This window comes from Bombina bombina, chromosome 4 (genome assembly GCF_027579735.1).
Source record: "Bombina bombina isolate aBomBom1 chromosome 4, aBomBom1.pri, whole genome shotgun sequence".
Lineage (NCBI taxonomy): Eukaryota > Metazoa > Chordata > Amphibia > Anura > Bombinatoridae > Bombina > Bombina bombina.
The window spans coordinates 733,406,349-733,433,435 of record NC_069502.1 but is presented as its reverse complement, the minus strand read 5'-3'; the positions used below and the strand labels follow the sequence as shown (position 1 = coordinate 733,433,435).

The 27,087-nt window shown below is 41.0% G+C and overlaps 1 protein-coding gene across 1 annotated transcript in view; it reads left to right on the top strand.

Moving 5' to 3' along the window:
* Positions 1-27,087, top strand: part of ZDHHC14 (zinc finger DHHC-type palmitoyltransferase 14) — a 222,673-nt gene that overhangs the window by 175,645 nt on the left and 19,941 nt on the right. Inside the window, exons 7-8 of the mRNA XM_053712213.1 lie at positions 1,295-1,404; positions 14,093-14,195. Coding sequence (XP_053568188.1) covers positions 1,295-1,404; positions 14,093-14,195 — 213 coding nt within the window. The remainder of the gene's footprint in view (positions 1-1,294; positions 1,405-14,092; positions 14,196-27,087) is intronic.

Here is a 27,087-nt window from a genome sequence, read left to right as displayed (position 1 = left end):
CGTTTGAACCTATGCATTGCATAGATATTAAGCTTCTATCTTGGAAAGTTCTGTTTTTAGTTGCTATCTCTTCGGCTCCCCTTATCTTGTTTTCCATGCTGATAAGATGGTTTTGCGTACCAAACCTGGATTCCTTCCTAAGGTTGTTACTAATAGGAATATTAATCAGGAAATTGTTGTTCCTTCTCTGTGTCCTAATCCTTCCTCTAAGAAGGAGCGTCTGTTGCACAACTTGGACGTGGTTCGTGCTTTGAAGTTTTACTTGCAAGCGACCAAAGATTTCCGTTAAACATCTTCTTTGTTTGTTGTCTATTCTGGAAAACGTAGAGGGCAGAAAGCTACGGCTACCTCTTTTTTTTGGCTGAAAAGCATCATCCGTTTGCCATACGAGACTGCTGGACAGCAGCCTCCTGAAAGAATTACAACTCACTCTACTAGAGCGGTGGCTTCCACATGGGCTTTTAAAAATACTTCTGTTGAACAGATTTGTAAGGCTGCGACTTGGTCTTCGCTTCATACCTTTTCCAAATTTTACAAATTTGATACTTTTGCTTCTTCGGAGGCTATTTTTGGGAGAAAAGTTCTTCCAGCAGTGGTGCCTTCTGTTTAGCCATCTGTCTTGTCCCTCCCGTTCATCCGGGTCCTGTAGCTTTGGTATTGTATCCCACAAGTAAAGGATGAATCCGTGGACTCGTCGTACCTTATAGAAAAAAAGTAAATTTATGGTTACCTGATAAATTCATTTCTTCTATGGTACGACGAGTTCACAGCCCGCCCTGTCATTTTAAGACAGATTAGATTTTTTTGTTTTAAACTTCAGTCACCTCTGCGCCTTTTAGTTTCTCCTTTTTCTTCCTGTACCTTCGATCGAATGACTGGGGGGTGGAGCTAAGGGAGGAGCTATATAGACAGCTCTGCTGTGGTGCTCTTTGCCACTTCCTGTTAGCAGGAGGATAATATCCCACAAGTAAAGGATGAATCCGTGGACTCGTCGTACCATAGAAGAAATTAATTTATCGGGTAAGCATAAATTTACTTTTTTTGGGACCACTGCACATGGTCTCATGACTTTTGCGCATACATGCATGAGGGCAGTTGATAACCACGCCTTGAATGGCAACATACACACAATAAAAAAGGCCCAACATGGAACATTAGGGAGAAGCAGAAATTAGACCTTAGGTTAGGCAAAGACTTGTTAAAGGTATTTTATTTTAATAAAACAAATAAAAATGTATATTTGTAAATATGCTTTTAGACAGTATCTTTATTATTGGTTTATTTTCGATTGTAGATAAAAGGGTCCTGGTCAAGTAAAAGAGGAAAGGAGAACTATAATCCATACAGCTATGGCAATATATTTACCAACTGTTGTGCAGCACTTTGTGGACCAATAAATCCAAGGTAAGAACCTTCAGCTATTATTTCTTTACATTGTAGATTGATATCTAGCTGCACATAGTGCCAAACATGATGCTAGGCACTAAGGCTGAAGTTTATTTTAGCACTCTACAAATGTTGATGCACTTGAAAGTGATGTAGCATAGCTGTAAAAAGCTGACTAGAAAATATTACCTAATACATCTCTATGTAAAAAAGGAAGATATTTATCTCAAAATGTCCTAAGTATTCACAACCCCATTGTAAAGGAACTTTAAGCAGCCAATCAGGATACTAGTCCCATCTGGCATGTGCAGGCACAGTGCTATTTCATTTCAAGGAAGTTTACTATGAAATTCAGTGAAATCTAATGAAATCTGCTGATGTTGATTCGCTATTCTGTTTTGTTTTTTTTGTTTTCTTCTACAAGATACGATGAGTACACAGATTCATCCTTACTTGCTAACAGGAAGTGGCAAAGAGCACCACAGCAGAGCTGTATATATAGCTCCTCCCTTCTTTCCACCCCCACTCATTCTCTTTGCCTATACTAGTAATAGGAAGAGGTAAAGTGAAAGAGGTGTTAAAATGATAGTTTTTAGTTTTCTTCAAGCAAGATGTCACTAAGATCCATGTGGGTTCCCACAGAGCTTCTGAAGGTAGTACAAGAGAAATCTTCAGTGTGGAGAACGGTTTCATGCTACAAGCAGCATTGAGGTATGTTCAGTCTTTTAATTCTGAGGAGACTTGATATATCAGAACTGGCTGACATTTTTTCCCTGCAAGGGAAGGGGTAAGCAGTAGACCTGTATCACTGAGGGTGTTACTGAAAATCCTTGTGTTTCATACATATTGCTTATATCTGTATTGGGGCTAGACACTGGGAGAGGCAGCTTGACATTATATATTTATTAATTAAAAAAGTCAGTAGGGCTGCAGTTTATTATTAAGAGAGTACAGGGGACCACATGGCTTTATTTTCCAAACCGCTTCCCATGCGGTTAAACAAACTGTTAAGACGACGTCCGTGATTGGTGGGGCCTATTTCGCGTGCTCAGACGCGCAGTTTACTATGACTAAGAAGGCAGCAGGCATTAGCTCCGGTGGGGCCTAGAGTTGTGTTCTGTTAACCTGATCGTTGTCGAGTCATTTCTCCAACATTGGTGTGTCCGGTCCACGGCGTCATCCTTACTTGTGGGATATTCTCTTCCCCAACAGGAAATGGCAAAGAGTCCCAGCAAAGCTGGTCACATGATCCCTCCTAGGCTCCGCCCACCCCAGTCATTCTCTTTGCCGTTGCACAGGCAACATCTCCACGGAGATGGTTAAGAGTTTTTTGGTGTTTAAATGTAGTTTTATTCTTCTATCAAGTGTTTGTTATTTTAAAATAGTGCTGGTATGTACTATTTACTCTGAAACAGAAAAGGATGAAGATTTCTGTTTGTAAGAGGAAGATGATTTTAGCACAGTAACTAAAATCGATTGCTGTCTCCACACAGGACTGTTGAGATGAAGTAACTTCAGTTGGGGGAAACAGTTAGCAGTCTTTTCTGCTTAAGGTATGACTAGCCATATTTCTAACAAGACCATGTAATGCTGGAAGGCTGTCATTTCCCCTCATGGGGACCGGTAAGCCATTTTCTTAGTTAAACATAAAAGAATAAAGGGCTTCAAAAAGGGCTTAAAAACTGGTAGACATTTTTCTGGGCTAAAACAATTGCTTTACTAGGCATATTATGCAGATTCTAACTAATTATTGGTATTATAATCTTGGGGAATGTTTAGAAAAACGGCAGGCACTGTGTTGGACACCTTTTTCAGATGGGGGCCTTTCTAGTTATAGACAGAGCCTCATTCTGGGACTGTATAGGGGTTAAATGTAAAAACGGCTCCGGTTCCGTTAATTTAAGGGTTAAAGCTCTGAAATTTGGTGTGCAATACTTTTAATGCTTTAAGACACTGTGGTGAAATTTTGGTGAATTTTGAACAATTCCTTCATACTTTTTCACATATTCAGTAATAAAGTGTTTTCAGTTTGAAATTTAAAGTGACAGTAACGGTTTTATTTTAAAACTTTTTTTGTGCTTTGTTGACAAGTTTAAGCCTGTTTGACATGTCTGTACCATCAGATAAGCTATGTTCTATATGTATGAAAGCCAATGTGTCTCCCCATTTAAATTTGTGATAATTGTGCCATAGTGTCCAAACAAAGTAAGGACAGTAATGCCACAGATAATGATATTGCCCAAGATGATTCCTCAAATGAGGGGAGTAAACATGATACTACATCATCCCCTACTGTGTCTACACCAGTTATGCCCACACAGGAGGCCCCTAGTACATCTAGTGCACCAATACTTATTACCATGCAACAATTAACGGCTGTAATGGATAACTCCATAGCAAATCTTTTATCCAAAATGCCTACTTATCAGAGAAAGCGCGATTGCTCTGTTTTAAACACTGAAGAGCAAGAGGACGCTGATGATAATTGTTCTGTCATACCCTCACACCAATCTCAAGGGGCCATGAGGGAGGTTTTGTCTGATGGAGAAATTTCAGATTCAGGAAAAATTTCTCATCAAGCTGAACCTGATGTTGTGACATTTAAATTTAAATTAGAACATCTCCGCGCACTGCTTAAGGAGGTGTTATCTAATCTGGAGGATTGTGACAATTTGGTCATTCCAGAGAAATTATGTAAGATGGACAAGTTCCTAGAGGTTCCGGTGCCCCCCAACGCTTTTCCTATACCCAAGCGGGTGGCGGACATAGTAAATAAAGAGTGGGAAAGGCCCGGCATACCTTTTGTTCCCCCCCCTATATTTAAGAAATTATTTCCTATAGTCGACCCCAGAAAGGACTTATGGCAGACAGTCCCCAAGGTCGAGGGGGCGGTTTCTACTCTAAACAAACGCACTACTATTCCTATCGAAGATAGTTGTGCTTTCAAAGATCCTATGGATAAGAAATTAGAGGGTTTGCTTAAAAAGATTTTTGTACAGCAAGGTTACCTTCTACAACCAATTTCATGCATTGTTCCTGTCACTACGGCAGCGTGTTTCTGGTTCGAGGAACTAGAAAAATCGCTCAGTAAAGAATCTTCGTATGAGGAGGTTATGGACAGAGTTCAAGCACTTAAATTGGCTAACTCTTTTGTTTTAGATGCCGCTTTGCAATTAGCTAGATTAGCGGCGAAAAATTCAGGGTTTGCTGTCGTGGCGCGCAGAGTGCTTTGGCTAAAGTCTTGGTCAGCGGATGTGTCTTCCAAGACAAAATTGCTTAACATTCCTTTCAAAGGTAAAACATTATTTGGACCTGATTTGAAAGAGATTATTTCAGACATCACTGGGGGAAAGGGCCACGCCCTCCCACAGGATAGGTCTTTTAAGGCTAATAATAAGCCTAATTTTCGTCCCTTTCGCAGAAACGGACCAGTCTCTAATTCTGTATCCTCTAAGCAAGAGGGTAATACTTCACAACCCAAACCAGCCTGGAAACCAATGCAAGGCTGGAACAAGGGTAAGCAGGCCAAGAAGCCTACCACTGCTACCAAAACAGCATGAAGGGATAGCCCCCGATCCGGGACCGGATCTAGTGGGGGGCAGACTTTCTCTCTTTGCTCAGGCTTGGGCAAGAGATGTTCAGGATCCTTGGGCGCTAGAAATAGTTTCTCAAGGTTATCTCCTGGAATTCAAGGAACTACCCCCAAGGGGAAGGTTCCACAGGTCTCAATTATCTTCAAACCAAATAAAGAGACAGGCATTCTTACATTGTGTAGAAGACCTGTTAAAGATGGGAGTGATACATCCAGTTCCAATAAGAGAACAAGGAATGGGATTTTATTCCAATCTGTTCATAGTTCCCAAAAAAGAGGGAACATTCAGACCAATTTTGGATCTAAAGATCCTAAACAAATTTCTCAGGGTACCATCGTTCAAAATGGAAACTATTCGAACGATCCTACCTACTATCCAGGAAAATCAATTTATGACTACCGTGGATTTAAAGGATGCGTACCTACATATTCCTATCCACAAGGAACATCATCAGTTCCTAAGGTTCACTTTTCTGGACAAGCATTACCAGTTTGTGGCACTTCCATTTGGATTAGCCACTGCTCCAAGGATTTTCACAAAGGTACTAGGGTCCCTTCTAGCGGTTCTAAGACCAAGGGGCATTGCAGTAGTACCTTACTTGGACGACATCCTGATTCAAGCGTCGTCCCTGTCAAAAGCAAAGGCTCATACGGACATCGTCCTAGCCTTTCTCAGATCTCACGGATGGAAGGTGAACAAAGAAAAAAGTTCTCTGTCCCCGTCAACAAGAGTTCCCTTCTTGGGAACAATAATAGATTCCTTAGAAATGAGGATTTTTCTGACAGAGGTCAGAAAATCAAAACTTCTAAGCTCTTGTCAAGTTGTTCATTCTGTTCCTCGTCCTTCCATAGCGCAGTGCATGGAAGTAATAGGATTGATGGTTGCAACAATGGACATAGTTCCTTTTGCACGAATTCATCTAAGACCATTACAACTGTGCATGCTCAGACAGTGGAATGGGGATTATACAGACTTGTCTCCGACGATTCAAGTAGATCAAAAGACCAGAGATTCACTCCGTTGGTGGCTGACCCTGGACAATCTGTCACAGGGAATGAGCTTCCGCAGACCAGAGTGGGTCATTGTCACGACCGACGCCAGCCTAGTGGGCTGGGGCGCGGTCTGGGAATCCCTGAAAGCTCAGGGTCTATGGTCTCGGGAAGAGTCTCTTCTCCCGATAAACATTCTGGAACTGAGAGCGATATTCAATGCTCTCAGAGCTTGGCCTCAACTAGCAAAGGCCAAATTCATAAGGTTTCAGTCAGACAACATGACGACCGTTGCATATATCAATCATCAGGGGGGAACAAGGACTTCCCTGGCGATGAAAGAAGTGACCAAGATAATTCAATGGGCGGAGGATCACTCCTGCTACTTGTCTGCGATCCACATCCCAGGAGTGGAAAATTGGGAAGCGGATTTTCTGAGTCGTCAGACATTCCATCCGGGGGAGTGGGAACTCCATCCGGAAATCTTTGCCCAAATAACTCAATTATGGGGCATTCCAGACATGGATCTGATGGCGTCTCGTCAGAACTTCAAGGTTCCTTGCTACGGGTCCAGATCCAGGGATCCCAAGGCGACCCTAGTAGATGCACTAGTAGCACCTTGGACCTTCAACCTAGCTTATGTATTCCCACCGTTTCCTCTCATCCCCAGGCTGGTAGGCAGGATCAATCAGGAGAGGGCCTCTGTGATCTTGATATCTCCTGCGTGGCCACGCAGGACTTGGTATGCAGACCTGTTGAATATGTCATCGGCTCCACCATGGAAGCTACCTTTGAGACAGGACCTTCTTGTTCAGGGTCCATTCGAACATCCGAATCTGGTTTCCCTCCAACTGACGGCTTGGAGATTGAACGCTTGATTTTATCAAAGCGTGGGTTTTCAGATTCTGTAATAGATACTCTGATTCAGGCTAGAAAGCCTGTAACTAGAAAAATTTACCATAAAATATGGAAAAAATATATCTGTTGGTGTGAATCTAAAGGATTCCCATGGAACAAGATAAAAATTCCTAAGATTCTATCCTTTCTACAAGAAGGTTTGGAGAAAGGATTATCTGCAAGTTCTCTGAAGGGACAGATCTCTGCTTTATCTGTTTTACTTCACAAAAGACTGGCAGCTGTGCCAGATGTTCAAGCATTTGTTCAGGCTCTGGTTAGGATCAAGCCTGTTTACAGACCTTTGACTCCTCCCTGGAGTCTAAATCTAGTTCTTTCAGTTCTTCAAGGGGTTCCGTTTGAACCCTTACATTCCGTAGATATTGAGTTATTATCTTGGAAAGTTTTGTTTTTGGTTGCAATTTCTTCTGCTAGAAGAGTTTCAGAGTTATCTGCTCTGCAGTGTTCTCCGCCCTATCTGGTGTTCCATGCAGATAAGGTGGTTTTGCGTACTAAGCCTGGTTTTCTTCCGAAAGTTGTTTCCAACAAAAATATTAACCAGGAGATAGTTGTACCTTCTTTGTGTCCGAATCCAGTTTCAAAGAAGGAACGTTTGTTACACAATTTGGACGTAGTCCGTGCTCTAAAATTCTATTTAGAGGCTACTAAAGATTTCAGACAAACATCTTCCTTGTTTGTTGTTTATTCTGGTAAAAGGAGAGGTCAAAAAGCGACTTCTACCTCTCTTTCCTTTTGGCTTAAAAGCATTATCCGATTGGCTTATGAGACTGCCGGACGGCAGCCTCCTGAAAGAATCACAGCTCACTCCACTAGGGCTGTGGCTTCCATATGGGCCTTCAAGAACGAGGCTTCTGTTGACCAGATATGTAAGGCAGCGACTTGGTCTTCACTGCACACTTTTGCCAAATTTTACAAATTTGATACTTTTGCTTCTTCGGAGGCTATTTTTGGGAGAAAGGTTTTGCAAGCCGTGGTGCCTTCCATTTAGGTGACCTGATTTGCTCCCTCCCTTCATCCGTGTCCTAAAGCTTTGGTATTGGTTCCCACAAGTAAGGATGACGCCGTGGACCGGACACACCAATGTTGGAGAAAACAGAATTTATGCTTACCTGATAAATTACTTTCTCCAACGGTGTGTCCGGTCCACGGCCCGCCCTGGTTTTTTAATCAGGTCTGATGAATTTTTTTCTCTAACTACAGTCACCACGGTATCATATGGTTTCTCCTATATATATTTCCTCTTGTCCGTCGGTCGAATGACTGGGGTGGGCGGAGCCTAGGAGGGATCATGTGACCAGCTTTGCTGGGACTCTTTGCCATTTCCTGTTGGGGAAGAGAATATCCCACAAGTAAGGATGATGCCGTGGACCGGACACACCGTTGGAGAAAGTAATTTATCAGGTAAGCATAAATTATGTTTTTGCAGTACCCTGGGGCGAGGTGCAGAGGTCATTTTTTTCTATTAAGATATATGTTTTTATTAAAATGCTACTTAGAGGGTAAATTCACCATTTACTTATAGGGTGCAATAATTTCTGGGCCAATTGAATTAATATATTTGATTGTATTAGCGTTTTTAATCGCTTTAAGCAGTTTGAGAAAAATTGTTGCGTTTTTTTTATCCCTTAAAGGCGCAGTACACGTTTTTCTAAAAGTTGTTTTGAATCAATAAATGAAGTTATTTACGACTAGTGTGGCTAGTACTAGTCTGTTCAACATGTCTGACATTGAGGAAGCTAATTGTTCTATGTGTTTAGAAGCCATTGTGGAACCCCCTCTTACTTTTGTGTACCTCTTGTACTGAAAGGGCCTTACAATGTAAAAAGCATATTTTAGGTAAAGAAAGTGTGCCTAAGGGTGATTCTCAGTCTGAAGAGAATCAGGATATGCCATCTAATTCTCCCCAAGTGTCACAACCTTTAACGCCCAACCAAGCGATGCCGAGTTCCTCAAATGCATCTAATTCTTTTACTCTGCAGGATATGGCTGCAGTTATGTCAACTACCCTGACAGATGTATTATCTAAGTTACCAGTGTGACAGGGTAAACGTAGTTGGACTGGAGTTAATATGCATACTGAGTCCTCTGATGCTTTGTTGGCTATTTCCGATGTACCCTCACAGGGCTCTGAGTTGGGGGTCAGGGAATTGCTGTCTGAGGGAGAACTTTCAGACCCAGGAAATGTATTACCTCAGACAGATTCGGACATTATATCCTTTAAATTTTAGCTTGAACACCTCTGCTTGTTACTTCTGGAGGTTTTAGCGACTCTGGATGATTGTGACCCTATTGTGATACCACCAGAGAAATTGTGTCAAATGGACAAATATTTAGAGGTACCTACTTACTAACGTTTTTCTGGTTCCTAAAAGAATTTCGGAAATTATAAAGAAGGAATGGGACAGACCGGGTATACCATACTCTCCGCCTCCCAATTTCAAGAAAATGTATCCCATATCAGACACCATTCGGGACTCTTGGCAGTCGGTCCCTAAGGTGGGGGGAGCTATATCTACCCTGGCTAAGCGTACAACTATTCCTATTGAGGGTTGTGCTTTCAAAGACCCTATGAATAAGAAGTTAGAGGGTCTTCTAAAGAAATTATTTATTCATCATGGTTTCCTTTTACAACCAACAGCTTGCATTGTTCCTGTTACTACTGCAGCAGCTTTTTGGTTTGATGCTCTAGAAGAGTATCTTAAGGTTGAGACCCCATTAGATGATATTTTGGATAGAATTAAGGCTTTCAAGCTGGCTAATTCTTTTATTACCGATGCCGCTTTTCAAATGGCTAAATTAGCGGCGAAAAATGCAGGTTTTGCTATTTTAGCGCGTAGAGCGTTATGGCTCAAATCTTGGTCTGCTGATGTGTCATCAAAATCTAAGCTTTTAGCTATTCCTTTTAAAGGTAAGACCCTATTCGGCCTGAATTGAAGGAAATCATTTCTGACATTCATTCCTTTCGAAACTTTAAAGGAGGACCCTCTGCTTCCGCCACGAAACAGGAAGGGAATTTTGCTCAATCCAAGTCAGTCTGGAGACCTAACCAGGCCTGGAATAAAGGTAAACAAGCCAAGAAGCCCACTGCTGCTGCCAAGACAGCATGAAGGGGGAGCCCCCGATCCGAGACCGGATTTAGTAGGGGGCAGACTTTCTCTCTTTGCTCAGGCTTGGGCAAGGGATGTTCAGGATCCTTGGGCATTGGAAATTGTGATCCAGGGGTATCAGCTGGAATTCAAGGATTTTCTCCCAAGAGGGAGATTCATCTTTCACGTTTGTAGACCAGACAAAAAGAGAGGCATTCTTACGCTGTGTAAGAGACCTCTATACCATGGGAGTAATTTGTCCGTTTCCAAAACTAGAACAGGGACAGGGGTTTTACTCAAATCTGTTTGTGGTTCCCAAAAAAGAGGGAACTTTCAGACCAATTTTAGATCTCAAATGCCTAAACAAATTTCTCAGAGTCCCATCGTTCAAGATGGAGACTATACGAACAATTTTGCCAATGATCCAGGAGGGTCAATATATGACCATCGTGGACCTAAAGGATGCGTATCTTCACATTCCTATCCACAAGGATCATCATCAGTTTCTAAGGTTTGCTTTTCTGGACGAAACACTATCAGTTCGTGACCCTTCCTTTCGGGTTGGCCATAGCTCCCAGAATTTTTACAAAGGTGCTAGGGTCCCTTCTGGCGGTTCTCAGGCTGCGGGGCATAGCAGTGGCGCTCTATCTGGACGATATTTTGATCCAGGCATCAACTTATCATCTGACCAAATCTCACACGGACATCGTGTTGGCATTTCTAAGAACTCACGGTTGGAAAGTGAATATAGAAAAGAGTTCACTAGTCCCACTAACAAGAGTTCCATTCTTGGGAACTCTGATAGATTCGGTAGAAATGAAAATATTTCTGACGGAGGTCAGAAAGTCAAAGATTCGAAATACTAGCCGAGCAATTCAGTCCGTTCCTCGGCCATCAGTGGCTCAGTGTATGGAGGTCATTGGATTAATGGTAGCGGCAATGGACATCGTTCCGTTTGCTCGCTTTCATCTCAGACCACTGCAGCTGTGCATGCTTAGACAGTGGAATGGGGACTATGCAAATTTATCTCCTCCGATAAATCTGAATCAAGAGACCAGAGACTCTCTTCTTTGGTGGTTGTCACAGGATCATCTGTCCCAGGGAATGTGCTTCCACAGGCCAGCATGGGTAATAGTGACGATGGACGCCAGCCTCTTGGGCTGGGGTGCAGTCTGGAATTCCCTGAAGGCTCAGGGTGTTTGGACCAAATTCATAAGATTCCAGTCGGACAATATCACGACTGTAGCATATATCAATCAGGGGGGAACAAAGAGTTCTCTAGCGATGATAGAGGTTTCAAAGATAATCCGATGGGCGGAGGCTCACTCTTGCCATCTATCAGCAATCTATATCCCAGGAGTAGAGAACTGGGAAGCGGATTTTGTAAGTCGTCAGACTTTTCATCCGGGGGAGTGGGAACTCCATCCGGAGGTGTTTGTATCATTGATTCGTCAATGGGGCACATCGGAATTTGATCTGATGGCATCTCGTCAGAATGCCAAACTTCCTTGTTACGGGTCCAGGTCAAGGGATCCCCAAACTGTACTGATAGATGCTCTAGCAGTACCTTGGTCATTCAACCTGGCTTATGTGTTTCCACCATTTCCTCTCATGCCTCGTGTGATTGCAAGAATCAAACAGGAGAGAGCTTCGATAATCCTAATAGCGCCTGCATGGCCACGCAGGACTTGGTATGCGGATCTAGTGGACATGTCCTCTCTGCTACCGTGGAAACTTCCGTTGAGACAGGACCTTCTCATTCAGGGTCCGTTCCAACATCCAAATCTAAATTCTCTGCAGCTGACTGCCTGGAGATTGAACGCTTAATTTTATCTAAGCGGGGATTCTCTGAGTCGGTCATTGATACTTTGATTCAGGCTTGCAAGCCTGTCAATAGAAAGATTTACCATAAGATATGGCGTAAATATCTTTATTGGTGTGAATCCAAGGGCTACTCATGGAGTAGGGTTAGGATTCCTAGGATTTTGTCCTTTCTCCTAGAAGCATTGGAGAAGGGATTATCAGCTAGTTCCTTAAAGGGACAAATTTCTGCTTTGTCAATTTTGCTACACAGGCGTCTGGCGGATCTCCCAGACGTTCAGGCTTTTGTCAGGCTTTAATCAGAATCAATCTTGATCACCAAAAGGTTAGAAAAACAGCACACCTTCTCTGCTTGTAGTGGGGCACGGAATAAAGGATTTGCCAGGTCCCAGTCAATCCAAGTATAAAGAATATTCCAGCCTCCAATTTCTTTATCAATTATACATGATTAAGAGCCTGTTTAGGCTTGAAACGTAATTTCTACTCAGGACCCTATAAGAAATAAAGGTCTTTTAAAGAAATTGGAGGCTGGAATATTCTTTATACTTGGTTTAATCAGAATCAAGCCTGTGTTTAAACCTATTGCTCCGCCATGGAGTTTGAATTTAGTTCTCAATGTTTTTCAAGGGGTTCCGTTTGAACCCATGCATTCCATAGATATTAAGCTTTTATCTTGGAAAGATTTGTTTTCAATTACTATCTCTTCTGCTCGAAGAGTTTCTGAGCTTTCTGCGTTACAATGTGATTCGCCTTATCTTATATTCCATTCGGATAAGGTGGTTTTGCGTACTAAATCTGGATTCATTCCTAAGGTTGTTTCAAATAAGAATATTAATCAGGAAATTGTTGTTCCTTCTTTGTGTCCTAATCCTTCTAAGAAGGAACGTCTAATGCATAACTTGGACGTGGTTCGGGCCTTGAAGTTTTACTTACAAGCGACCAAGGATTTCCGTCAAACATCTTCTCTATTCGTTTTTTATTCTGGAAAACGTAGGGGTCAAAAAGCTACGGCTACCTCTTTCTTTGTGGCTTAAAAGCATCATTCGCCTGGCATACGAGACTGCTGGACAGCAGCCCCCTGAAAAGGTTACAGCTCCTTCTACTAGAGCTGTGGCTTCCACATGGGCTTTTAAAAACGATGCTTCTGTTGAACAGATTTGTAAGGCTGCGACTTGGTCCTCCCTTCATACTTTTTCCAAATTTTACAAATTTGATACTTTTGCTTCTTCCGAGGCTATTTTTGGGAGAAAAGTTCTTCAAGCAGTGGTGCCTTCCGTTTAGGTATCTGTCTTTTCCATCCCGTTCATCCGTGTCCTGTTGCTTTGGTATTGTATACCACAAGTAAGGATGAATCCGTGGACTCGTCGTATCTTGTAGAAGAAAAGGAAATTTATGCTTACCTGATAAATTGATTTCTTCTACGATACGACGAGTCCACGGCCCGCCCTGTTTTTTTAAGACGGAATTTATTTTATTTCAAAACTTCAGTCACCTCTGCACCTTTTAGCTTTTCTTTTCTCTTCCTATACCTTCGGTCAAATGACTGGGGGTGGAGAGAAGGGAGGAGCTATATATACAGCTCTGCTGTGGTGCTCTTTGCCACTTCCTGTTAGCAGGAGGATAATATCCCACAAGTAAGGATGAATCCGTGAACTCGTCGTATCGTTGAAGAAATCAATTTTTCAGGTAAGCATAAACTTCCTTTTTTTTTACCAGAGCACTTACTCTGGTGAGCTGAAGAAATTTTGATGTAAAATATCTTCTTTTTTTACATAGAGATGTTCAGGTGATATTTTCTTGTTAGCTTATTAAAGTTATACTGCATCACTTTCAATTGATTTAACATATGTGTACTATGTCCCTTTAATAACAAAAAAAAGTAGAAATAGAGGAAAATTAGGAATCACTGACAAGATTCTGGGGTCAATTGGTTTCACTGGCAATCTCTGTATAAATCAAGAAAGACTTTAGTATTTATTAAACTCCTATTTCTCTTACGGTGTGTGTGTTTAATATCTCCTATTTGTCTCTCTTACAATTCTGACTATAGTCACTTTATGGTGTCTGTTGTCATTATGTTGCTATAAATTTTAGAACTATGACTATTTTTGCTTAAAATTGTACTAGAGTAGAAATGAATCTTCACATGTTCTTATAGTCCTATATACAGAACATTTTCAGTAAGTATATATAGCAAAAGTAGATAAATGTAAGCATTTATAGTATGTAAGAATTAGAATCTTTGTTTCTAAAGTTCTTATAAATGATACTGGTGTGTTTTTTTTTTTTTTTTTTTACTAAGTTTAATTGACCGAAGAGGAATTATACAAGCAGATATGGCACAGACAGTTGCACCATCCAATGGGTTGACTATGTATGGGTCCACTCAGTCTCAGAGCAATATGGTAAGATTGTTTGTTCCACTAACCAAAGAAATGACAACTACTAGTAACCGTTGTAGATAGATAAATGCATGAACCTCCTAATTTAACCACTTTTGCATTAAAGGGACAATAAACACCAAAAATATTATTGTTTAAAAAGAGACACTCCCTTTGTTTACTATTCCCCAGCTTTGCATAACCAACACTTATATTAAAGGGACCGTCAACACCAGAATTTTTGTTGTTTAAAAAGATAGATAATCCCTTTATAACCCATTCCCCAGTTTTGCATAACCAACACAGTTATAATAATTAACTTTTTTTACCTCTGTGATTACCTTGTATCTATTCTTCTGCAAACTGCCCCCCTATTTCAGTTCTTTTGACACTTGCATTTTAGCCAATCAGTGCTCACTCCAGGGTAACTTCACGTGCATGAGCTCAATGTTATCTATATGAAACACATGTACTAACACCCTCTAGTGGTGAAAAACTGTCAATGCTTTCAGATTAGAGGCGGCCTTCAAGGTCTAAGAAATTAGCATATGAACCTCCTAGGATTAGCTTTCAACTAAATACACAGAGAACAAAGCAAAATTGGTGATAAAAGTAAATTGGAAAGTTATACGCCCTATATGAATCATGAAAAAAAAAATTTGGATTGACTGTCCCTTTAATATACTTTTACCTCTTTGATTACCTTTCTCCAACATTGGTGTGTCCGGTCCACGGCGTCATCCATTACTTGTGGGATATTCTCCTCCCCTACAGGGAAAGGCAAGGAGAGCACACAGCAAGAGCTGTCCATATAGCTCCCCCTCTGGCTCCGCCCCCAATCATTCTCCTTGCCGCTCTGAACAAGTAGCATCTCCACGGGGATGGTGAGGAGTTTGTGGTGTTGGTTGTAGTTTTTTATTTCTTCTATCAAGAGTTTGTTATTTTAAAATAGTGCTGGTATGTACTATTTACTCTGAAACAGAAAGAGATGAAGAGTTCTGTTTAAAAGAGGAGTATGATTTTAGCAGCAGTAACTAAAATCGATTGCTGTTCCCACACAGGACTGTTGAGATGAGAGAACTTCAGTTGGGGGGAACAGTTTGCAGACTTTTCTGCTCAAGGTATGACTAGCCATTTTCTAACAAGACTGTGTAATGCTGGAAGGCTGCCATTTTTCCCTCATGGGGATCGGTAAGCCATTTTCTTAGACTTAGAAAGAATAAAGGGCTTATTATGGGCTATTAACTGGTGGACACTTTTAGGGGCTAAATCGATTGCTTTATTTAAGTTTTTATTTAAAGTTTGAAGTGGATTTCACACTTTTATTATTTGGGGAACGTTTTTTATCACCAGGCACTAGTTAAGACACCTTCCCAGTCAGGAAGGGCCTTTCACTGTATTAGGCAGAGCCTCATTTTCGCGCCATTATTGCACAGTTTCTTTTAAGTACAGTGCATGCAGATGCATGTGAGAGGGTCTGGTGTCCACTGAAAACGTTCCTAGAAGGCTTGAAATACCCCCCTGGGATAGTTGAAGTCACAACAAAGGCTGTGGCTGGGACTGTAGTGGGGTTAAAATTGCAAACGGCTCCGGTTTCCACATTTTAAGGGTTAACAGCTTGGGGTGCAATACTTTGAATGCATTAAGACACTGTGGTGAAAATTTGGTAAAGATTGGATAATTCCTTCATAGTTTTTCACATATTCAGTAATAAAGTGTGCCCTGTTTAACATTTAAAGAGACAGTAACGGTTTTGTTTAAAAACGGTTTTTGTACTTTATTAACCAGTTTAAGCCTGTTTAACATGTCTGTACCTTCAGATAGATCATGTTCTGTATGTATGGAAGCCAATGTGGTTCCCCCTTCAAATATATGTGATAATTGTGCCATAGCGTCCAAATACAGTAAGGACAGTATTGTCTCAAAATAGTAAGTTTGCCCAGGATGATTCCTCAGATGAAGGAAGTAGAGAGAGTTCTACATCTTCTCCTTCTGTGTCTATACCAGTTATGCCCGCGCAGGCGACCCCTAGTACAACTAGCGCGCCAATGTTTGTTACTATGCAACAATTGACGGCAGTAATGGATAACTCCATAGCTAATATTTTATCCAAAATGCCAGCATTTCAGAGAAAGCGCGATTGCTCTGTTTTAAACACTATAGAGCAGGAGGGCGCTGATGATAATTTTTCTGTCATACCCTCCCACCAGTCTGAAGTGGCAGTGAGGGAGGGTTTGTCAGATGGAGAAATTTCTGATACAGGAAGAATTTCTCAGCAGGCAGAACCTGATGTTGTGACATTTAAATTTAAATCAGAGCATCTCCGCACATTACTTAAGGAGGTGCTATCTACTCTGGATGATTGTGACAATCTGGTCATCCCAGAAAACTTGTGCAAGATGGACAAGTTCCTAGAGGTCCCGGTGCACCCTGATGCCTTTCCGATACCTAAACGGGTGGCGGACATAGTGAATAAGGAGTGGGAGAAGCCAGGCATACCTTTTGTCCCTCCTCCTATATTTAAGAGATTGTTTCCTATGGTCGACCCCAGGAAGGACATATGGCAAACAGTCCCTAAGGTCGAGGGGGCGGTTTCTACACTAGCCAAACGCACGACCATTCCCATTGAGGACAATTGTGCTTTCAAAGATCCTATGGATAAAAAATTGGAGGGTTTGCTTAAAAAGATTTTTGTACAGCAAGGTTACCTCCTTCAACCTATTGTGTCCATTATTCCTGTCACTACAGCGGCGTGGTTCTGGTTCGAGGAACTGGAAAAGTCGCTCAGTAGGGAGACTCCGTATGAGGAAGTCATGGACAGAATTCACGCACTTAAGTTAGCTAATTCCTTTATTTTAGACGCCGCTTTGCAGTTAGCGAGATTAGCGGCGAAAAATTCAGGGTTTGCAATTGTGGCGCGCAGAGCGCTCTGGCTAAAGTCTTGGTCGGCGGATGTATCTTCCAAGACAAAATTGCTTAACCCCTTAATGACCACAGCACTTTTCCATTTTCTGTCCGTTTGGGACCAAGGCTATTTTTACATTTTTGCGGTGTTTGTGTTTAGCTGTAATTTTCTTCTTACTCATTTACTGTACCCACACATATTATATACCGTTTTTCTCGCCACTAAATGGACTTTCTAAAGATACCATTATTTTCATCATATCTTATAATTTACTATAAAAAAAAATATAAAATATGAGGAAACATTGAAAAAAACACACTTTTTCTAACTTTGACCCCCAAAATCTGTTACATATCTACAACCACCAAAAAACACCCATGCTAAATAGTTTCAAAATTTTGTCCTGAGTTTAGAAATACCCAATGTTTACATGTTCTTTGCTTTTTTTGCAAGTTATAGGGCAATAAATACAAGTAGCACTTTGCTATTTCCAAACCACTTTTTTCCAAAATTAGCGCTAGTTACATTAGAACACTAATATCTTTCAGGAATCCCTGAATATCCCTTGACATGTATATATTTTTTTTTAGTAGACATCCCAAAGTATTGATCTAGGACAATTTTGGTATATTTCATGCCACCATTTCACCGCCAAATGCGATCAAATACAAAAAATCGTTCACTTTTTCACAAATTTTTTAACAAACTTTTGGTTTCTCACTGAAATTATTTACAAACAACTTGTGCAATTATGGCATAAATGGTTGTAAATTCTTCTCTGGGATCCCCTTTGTTCAGAAATAGCAGACATATATGGCTTTGGCGTTGCTTTTTGGTAATTAGAAGGCCGCTAAATGCCACTGCGCACCACAAGTGTATTATGCCCAGCAGTTAAGGGGTTAATTAGGGAGCTTTTAGGGAGCTTGTAGGTTTAATTTTAGCTTTAGTGTAGTATAGTAGACAACCCCAAGTATTGATCTAGGCACATTTTGGTATATTTCATGCCAAAACGCTTGTCAAGTTCTTCTCTCTATTCTGCAGCCTTCCATAGCTCAGTGCATGGAAGTAGTAGGGTTGATGGTTGCAGCAATGGACATAGTTCCTTTTGCTCAAATTCATCTAAGACCATTACAACTGTGCATGCTCCAGTAGACAGGATCACCTGTCTCAGGGAATGAGTTTCTGCAGACCAAAGTGGGTCATTGTCATGACCGACGCCAGTCTATCAGGCTGGGGCGCGGTTTGGGATTCCCTGAAAACTCAGGGTTTATGGTCTCGGGAAGAGTCTCTTCTCCCGATCAACATCCTGGAACTGAGAGCGATATTCAATGCTGTCCGGGCTTGGCCTCATCTAGCGAAGGCCGGATACATAAGATTCCAGTCAGATAACATGACGACTGTAGCTTACATCAACCATCAGGGAGGAACAAGGAGTTCCTTGGTGATGAGAGAGGTATCCAAGATCATCAAATGGGCGGAGGATCACTCCTGCCACCTATCTGCAATCCACATCCCAGGAGTAGACAACTGGGAGGCGGATTATCTGAGTCGTCAGATTTTCTATCCGGGGGAGTGGGAACTCCACCCGGAGGTGTTTGCCCAGTTGACTCAATTATGGGGCATTCCAGACATGGATCTGATGGCGTCTCGTCAGAACTTCAAGGTTCCTTGCTACGGGTCCAGATCCAGGGATCCCAAGGCCACTCTAGTGGATGCATTAGTGGCGCCTTGGTCGTTCAACCTAGCTTATGCGCTTCCACCGTTCCCTCTCCTTCCCAGGCTTGTAGCCAGGATCAAACAAGAGAAGGCCTCGGTGATTCTGATAGCTCCTGCGTGGCCGCACAGGACTTGGTATGCAGACCTGGTGAATAGGTCATCGGCTCCACCATGGAAGCTACCTTTGAGACAGGATCTTCTAGTTCAAGGTCCATTCGAACATCCAAATTTAATTTCTCTGCAGCTGACTGCTTGGAAATTGAACGTTTGATTTTATCCAAGCGTGGGTTTTCAGATTCAGTGATAGATACTCTGGTCCAAGCAAGAAAACCTGAGTCTAGAAAGATTTACCATAAAATATGGAAAAGATATATCTGTTGGTGTGAATCCAAGGGATTCTCCTGGAGTAAGATTAAAATTCCTAAGATCCTCTCCTTTCTCCAAGAAGGTTTGGATAAGGGATTGTCAGCGAGTTCTCTAAAAGGACAGATTTCTGCTTTATCTGTCTTGTTATACAAACGACTGGCAGCTGTGCCAGAGGTACACGCTTTTGTACAGGCTTTGGTCAGAATCAAACCTGTTTACAGACCCTTGACTCCTCCTTGGAGTCTAAATTTAGTTCTTTCAGTTCTTCAGGGAGTTCCGTTTGAACCCTTACATTCCATAGATATCAAGTTGCTATTTTGGAAAGTTCTGTTTTTGGTTGCTATTTCTTCTGCTAGAAGAGTTTCTGAATTATCTGCTTTGCAGTGTGATCCACCCTATCTGGTGTTCCATTCAGATAAGATTATTTTGCGTACCAAGCCTGGTTTTCTTCCAAAAGTTGTTTCCAACTAGAATTTTAACCAGGAAATAGTTGTTCCTTCTCTGTGCCCGAAGCCAGTTTCAAAGAAGGAACGTTTGTTACACAATTTAGATTTAGTCCGTGCTTTAAAGAATTTTAGACAAACCTCATCCTTGTTTGTCGTTTACTCTGGTAAGAGGAGAGGACAAAAAGCTATTGCTACCTCTCTTTCTTTCTGTCTGAAAAGCATTATCCGATTGGCTTATGAGACTGCCGGACGGCAGCCTCCTGAACGAATCACAGCTCACTCCACTAGGGCTGTGGCTTCCACATGGGCCTTCAAGAACGAGGCTTCTGTTAATCAGATATGTAAGGCAGCAACTTGGTCTTCTCTGCACACTTTTGCCAAATTTTACAAATTTGATATTTTTGCTTCTTCGGAGGCTGTTTTTGGGAGAGAGGTTTTGCAAGCCGTGGTGCCTTCTGTTTAGGTAACGTGATTTGCTCCCTCCCTTCATCCGTGTCCTAAAGCTTTGGTATTGGTTCCCACAAGTAATGGATGACGCCGTGGACCGGACACACCAATGTTGGAGAAAACAGAATTTATGCTTACCTGATAAATTACTTTCTCCAACGGTGTGTCCGGTCCACGGCCCGCCCTGGTTTTTTAATCAGGTTTGAAAAAATTTTCTTTTTCTTTATACACTACAGTCACCACGGCACCCTATAGTTTCTCCTTTTTCTCCTAACCGTCGGTCGAATGACTGGGGGGCGGAGCCAGAGGGGGAGCTATATGGACAGCTCTTGCTGTGTGCTCTCCTTGCCTTTCCCTGTAGGGGAGGAGAATATCCCACAAGTAATGGATGATGCCGTGGACTGGACACACCGTTGGAGAAAGTAATTTATCAGGTAAGCATAAATTCTGTTTTTTATCTTAGCCTTTGCAGACTACCTCCTTATCTTAGATCTTTTGACAGACTTGCATTTCAGGCAATTAGTGCTGACTCTTAAATAATGCCACAAGGGTGACCAAAATGTTGTGACACACATGAACTTAACGCCCTCTAGCTATGAAAAACTGTCAAATGTATTCAGATAAGAGGCGGCCCTCAAGGGCTTAGAAATATGAGCATACCTTGGTTTAGCTTTAAACTAAGAATACAAAGACAACAAAGCACATTTGATGATAAAAGTAAATTGGAAAGTTGATTAAAATTACATGCCCTATCTAAATCATGAAAGTTTTAATTGGGACTTTACTGTCCCTTTCAGTTAAAAGCTAGAGGATTTCAATAAATTTTGTCTATTGATTTTTAATATTTTCAGATTTGTTCCTTTCCCTAGAGCTAAGTATTGCAATGATGCAACTATCTAGAAACTAGATAGTCCCGATTATGCTGTTGATTGCTTTTTTTAATCTTCATGCATCGATAAGTGTAATCAGATAGCATGACTTTCAGACAAATATGCATCTTGCTAATTTAAAAATGTATTCAATTATCATTACATAATAAATATACCCAGATAATTTTTTATTATTTTTTAAGATAACTTTTTATGTCTTAAAATCTGAAACTAAGAATAGACGTTTAATGATTTTTTTTTGTTTTTCTGTTTTAGCCTTTTCTTTAGAGTTAGGTGCTATTTAGATTAAAAAGTAAATTGTATAAGACACCTATTGTACTCATTCTGTTCCATACAGAGATAGAAATATAAATGTTCATGAATTGTTTGCTCACTGTATAATAAAGGCAAGAACATCCAAATGAGTGGATACCCTGGTATATAGATAATTTTAAATGGACAGTCTACTTGAAAATGTTTATTGTTTAAAAAGATAGATAATCCCTTTATTACCCATTCCCCAGTTTTGCATAACCAACAGAGTTATATAAATACACTTTTTACCTCTGTAATTACCTTGAATCTAAGCCTCTGCAGACTACCCCCTTATCTCAGTACTTTTGACACACTTGCATTTTAGCCAATCAGTGCTGACTCATAAATAACTCAACGGGAGTGAGCTCAATGTTATATATGGCACACATGAACTGTGAAAAACTCAAAATGCACTGAGATAAGAGGCAGCCTTCAAAGGCTTAGAAATTAGCATATGAGCCTACCAAGGTTTAGCTTTCAACAAAGAATACCAAGCGAACAAAACAAATTCGATGATAAAAATAAGTTGTAAAATTGCCTTATCTGAATCATGAAAGTTTTTTAATTTTGACTAGACTGCCGCTTTAAACGGGTCTTTGAATAAATACATGCAAAAGTATGTATAACTGGTAGCATGATACAGCTCATGATAATTTGGTTGAAAAAAAACAATCACAAAATAAAAAATTTGGGTTCAGTATCCCTTTAACAAGAAACATTATTTACTTTTTTATTTAAAGTGATATGAAACCAAAATAAATCAAATACCATATATTTAATCTTTGCCATTAAAAAAGTATATGTGTACCTTTTTCTGTTTTTTAATCCATTTGGTAAAGGGTTAAATTAGTCCATATAGTAATGCATCTATTGCAATTCCGGGACCCCTTGGATGAGCTTTTTTTTTTTTTTTTTGTGTGTAATGACAAGTCTAGTGAACATCCAATCAGCGTGTGTGTCATTTGACAATCTGGAAGTCCAGTCTCTTTAAAGCCCTTAGAAAGCGGATTTGACTGACCCAGCCAAAAGAGGAAATGAAGGGTGGGGGGATGGAGGAACAGACTATACCAATTAGGATTATAAATCTTTTATTATAAAATATATTCACACTTTTTAAAAAAATAATTGTGGTTTTACTTGCAGACTGTTTTTCATCGCAACATTCTTACAGTCTCAAATTTACCATCACTTTAATTGTGTAATTATGCTTTAAAATACAGATTTACAGGATGGGTAAAGTGGACATATGGTTATTTAGTTATTTTCAAACTACACATTCCTGTGATTATATAAGTATTATTTAAGAATGTAGCCTTTGTATTCTGAGCATTATTTAAACATTTTTAAGACTAAATTTTCTCAGGGTTACCATAGAGTTGACATGAAATTGATGGGTTACATTTATTTAAAATTAAATCTCACCCAGGGAGCAAAGTCTAACCAAAATCAATGGAAAATGCCTATGTCTATCAAGGGCTGGTATTCAGGAATATATACACAATGAGGTTTTTAAGTAAGAGGCAGAATATTTTTCTTTCATAAAGTTGTTGAGAGTCCACTAGTCATTACTCCTGGGAATTCCACTCCTGACCACTAGGAAGAGGCAAAGATTCCCATAACTCTAAGATCACTTAAACCCTCCCACCTCACTGGCAAACTACTTAGCTTTGCCCCCCTCAGGAGGAAGGTGAAGAATTGAGGTGCTCCAGTTTCTTCATTGAGAGGGGTTCATTTCCCCTCAGATTTGAGACATAATCGCTCCCAGTGAGGAGTTAGTCACAAGTGTGCCACAGGTGTTGGGTCCCTTAGCCTCCCCCTGTTGGGTCATCAATATACTTCACATTTGGATCCTCTGCTGTCACGTTTACTGCACTTGATAGGCTTTCTACTGGGAACAGTTTTCTTCTGAATCTGGTAAGCACAGTAAAGTGGGTGCTTACAATTGTGTGATATAGTGAGCGCTGGGAAGCTTAAAAGGACTGTGAGGTATGGATATGTTAAAAATGGAATGTATTTATTACAGTTAATATACAATGAAAATACAATATAATACATACAAATTAAAAAGCTTCTAAAATTCTTCCTAAAATCTCTATGGATCCATGAGATATAAGTCTTAAGGATATAGTGTTACCTATATCTGTGGTGTTGGAACAAATATTACGTTAGCTCCGACAACAGTCTAAGACCATAGTATTATGGTCTATAAAGTGCAGTTTAAGCACAGATATTTACAAACAGCAGATGTGATGTAAATGGCCAAAATTGGCGTAGTACAATGTCAATAATACAGATGTCAACAATACAGATGCAGTATAAAAGTATAAGTGATAGAAATACAATATAAATAAAAGTGTAGGAGAAATCCAATTGTGTAAAAATGGAAATAGAATTTGTTGAAAAAATGAAGAAATTTATGTCTCTCAAATAGTTTCTTAAAAAATGTCTCTTTGGAAAATCACAGTGTTCCAAAAAAAAAATATATATCAGAGTGTTCCACAAAAATTGCAAAAGTGTTCCACAAAAATTGTAAAAAATTAATCCACAAATAAATATCAAAGTGTTCAAAAAATATGGTGGGTAAGTGCGTTCAAAGAAATCCTAGATGATTAACTTCCAAAATAAACTCCAATAGCTGTGGTAGACGTGAAGGAGATTATAAGAATGCAGAATATAAAAAATATATAAAAAATGTAGACTATAAAAATGCAGAAGAAAAAAAAAAAAAGTACAATAATGTGGCGGGTAGGTCCAAAGTCGTCCTCCTAATCTGTGGGTGAAATAAAGTGCAATAGTGTAATAACGTCTAGATGTGGTATAATAAAATCAGAAATTTGCTCACCAGTATGTCGACGCGTTTCGGCCCTCCTAGGCCTTTCTCAAGACAATACTGGTCTGTATGTCTCTGGGAGCTTTATACCCTAATACCATAGGTGATTCGTTCTATTTTGGCGCCAAAAGTCGGGGTCTGCCCTTTCCTGTTTAGCCCAGTGTTACATGGGAAATATAGTTTTTTTTTTTTTTTGTTGTTGTCTCTTATGTTTTAAAAGATATCTGTATTTGATTCACTTCATACGTGTTTATTATTTATATCGTATGTGTTATTGTTTGGGGGCATCTCTTATCTTACTAATGTAATGTATATCAGGCGGTGTATCTTATTTTTGATATCCCCACTTCCGGGGTGTTTAACTTACTATCCCTTCCGGTTCTTTTATCTGTAGCTTAACATCCGTTTTCGCTACTTCCGGTTTCGCTCTCGCTAATTCCGGTTTCGCTTTTACCGGAAGTGTGTATTTATTCTTATCCGGTTGTACTATTGCCGGATGTTTATCTAATTTGGAACCTTAGTCTTGTCTGGACCCTTTCTATATGGCCTGCATGACTATATAATGGGTTCTTGCCAGGTAAAGTGGTCCTATTTTGCACTCACATAGCCCGCAGGCTATTAGTATGTACATTTGTTATAAGGTACATCATAGCCAAGGGACATCTTGTTACATGGGGCCTTCTAGTATTTTATATGCGTTCTATTTTTTGTTAGCACGTGTCGTATTAGAATTTAGTAATCATATTTTGGGGGAGCTCTGAGGTGTTTGCACGTGTCAGCGTAAACGCGTGCCAGCTTTTCTCAGTGTAGCTTGGCTGCTTTGGTTTGTTGGAAGGGGTAAGCGCTTTAAGAGCTAGTTTTGTTCTTTTGCATATATTATATGTTAGAAGATCATTGCTGCATTTATGCTTTGCTCATTTCTGTGTGTCGTATTTTTCAGCTTAAATCCCGGACTTATTTTTTTATCTTGTATTTGTAGTTTTGTTATCCTTTGTGTTTAACTAAGCATTCTAGAGGACTGGTGGGTCCGTGAGGCAGGAAGGATTGTCTCAGTCCTTATATCCTTCAATTTGGATGACTGGGTCATTGGAGTCCCGCTGCGTCTCTCTCTTGTGTCTGGGGTTGTCAGTCCCTAGAGCTCCTTCCCATGTAGGGGAGGGTTGGTGGGCTTGCGTCCTCTTGCTGCTGAGTTGGGCGGTTTGTCCTTTTTTCGTTTGAGGCCCTGGGAATTGTCCTTATGGATTTACTTCTCAGCAGTTAGTAGTTTATTGGGTAGTGCAGCTGCCTTGCAGCGGATGGGTTGCAGAATGTGACCAGCTGCAGCTATTGCACATTGACTGTGTACTGTCTAGCTGTTTTTTTGTGAGGCCATTTGCTCTTCCTCTGTTGTCTCCATGTGAGTTGGGTCTCCTTTTATGGACCTGGGTTCCCCTCCGGGATATAGTCGTTCCCCGTTAGGGGCACTGGGCTTGGTCTCCTTGGGCTCTGCTCTGAGCTGGGGATGCTGTGTGTCCTTTTATCTCTATGATCCTCTGATTGTATGTCGGTGATATGGAGACCAGCCTTTATTCGAGGGATTTTGGCCTCGGGCCTGCGGCTGTTTGAGAGTCTATGGGCTCTAGTGTCGTCGTACGATTTTTTTAACGCCTTAGCTCCTTTGAAGCATTGGACTTTGGCAAGGGGTGGTCTCTTCCTTGGGTCGGGGCTTGCGAGTTATATCGTTATCTCGTTATCTGGGTTAGCTGGATATTGCATTGATATCTCCCTGTGGTCTTTTTCTTTATATCAGACGTGGTTCTCGGATATTGTTTGTTTAAACAATTGGGGGCTCGGATCTGTTTTCTCCGTGGTGCTTCTGGTTGCTGGGCTTTGCTCAGTGTTTTCCTTTGTGGAATTGTTGCCAGAATTTTTGGCTCTAGGGCTGGTTCGGGGTTCCCCAGTTCCTGGGAACTTGGGCTATGTCCTTTTACTTGGACTAATTGACCTGGTCACGGTTGGCCAGGTTGTCTGAGTGCTGATGCTCATTGGGCTTCCCTTGGTCAGCTTGCTGTGGTAACCTTATGGATTCACTGCTCTGCAGGTGAATGGGTTTGCAGTGTCTCTGCTGCAGCTATTGCACATTGGATGTGTGTTGGCAAGCTAATTCCTTAGGGGGATTCCTTCCGAGTTCATCTGCATTGGAGATTGATCTCTCCTTTAGCCTGTGACTTTGTGTCTTGTGGGCAGGTGCTCTGCCTTCTTGGCCCCATCCCTTTTCTTAGGGTGGGGGGCTTATTCTCCTTCTTATGGATGTGTGATCCTTTTTGTAGGGATTCTCTTGGACTCAGGAGGTTGGAACTGAGAGTTAACCTTTCAGAGGGGGGTGTTTTTCTCTGGGTTGTTAAGTTCCATCTGGAGTGTTGCTGGCTCTGTGTCGATACTATGGTGGGCCTTTTGGTAGATTCCTTTGGGTCTATGGCCTTGTCTTCTGTTTCTAAGTATTCGGGTTGGCACCCATACTCTGTTGGGATGGCTGTGGCCATTCTTCCGCTCGTTTTTGAGCTGGTGTTGGGGTTCTTCTGTTTTCAAGACCTACCGATGCTTGGGCTGGCCCGGTTGGGAGTGGGTTCTGAGATGCGTTGTCATCTTCAGGATCTAGGTTGGCATTGTAGCTAGCCCCCTGGGTTTACAAGCTGAGGGTCTCAGGTTACCATTCACCTTCGGGTTCTGGGTGTAACCTCTCTCTCTTGGGAATGCAGTGGGTCTCGTTAAGGTTATGTGCTTCCCCTTTTGGAGCCCTGTGTGTAGATCTAGTGGCTTTGATTGCCTGCAAGTGTGCCCTCTGTCTGGGAGTTCTCCTTTTTGCAATCTGTTCTCTTGCTGGCCGCTTTTTACTTCTCAGCAAGTATTCTTCTGTGTCATCCTAATGATGGCTGCGTGTTCTTGACTCAGGGTTTTTATCTGGGTCTGTTACACATTCTTTTTTTGTCTGAATACTATAGTATTCTTAGTTCTGATTATGTAAGGACTCCGTCTTCAGTTC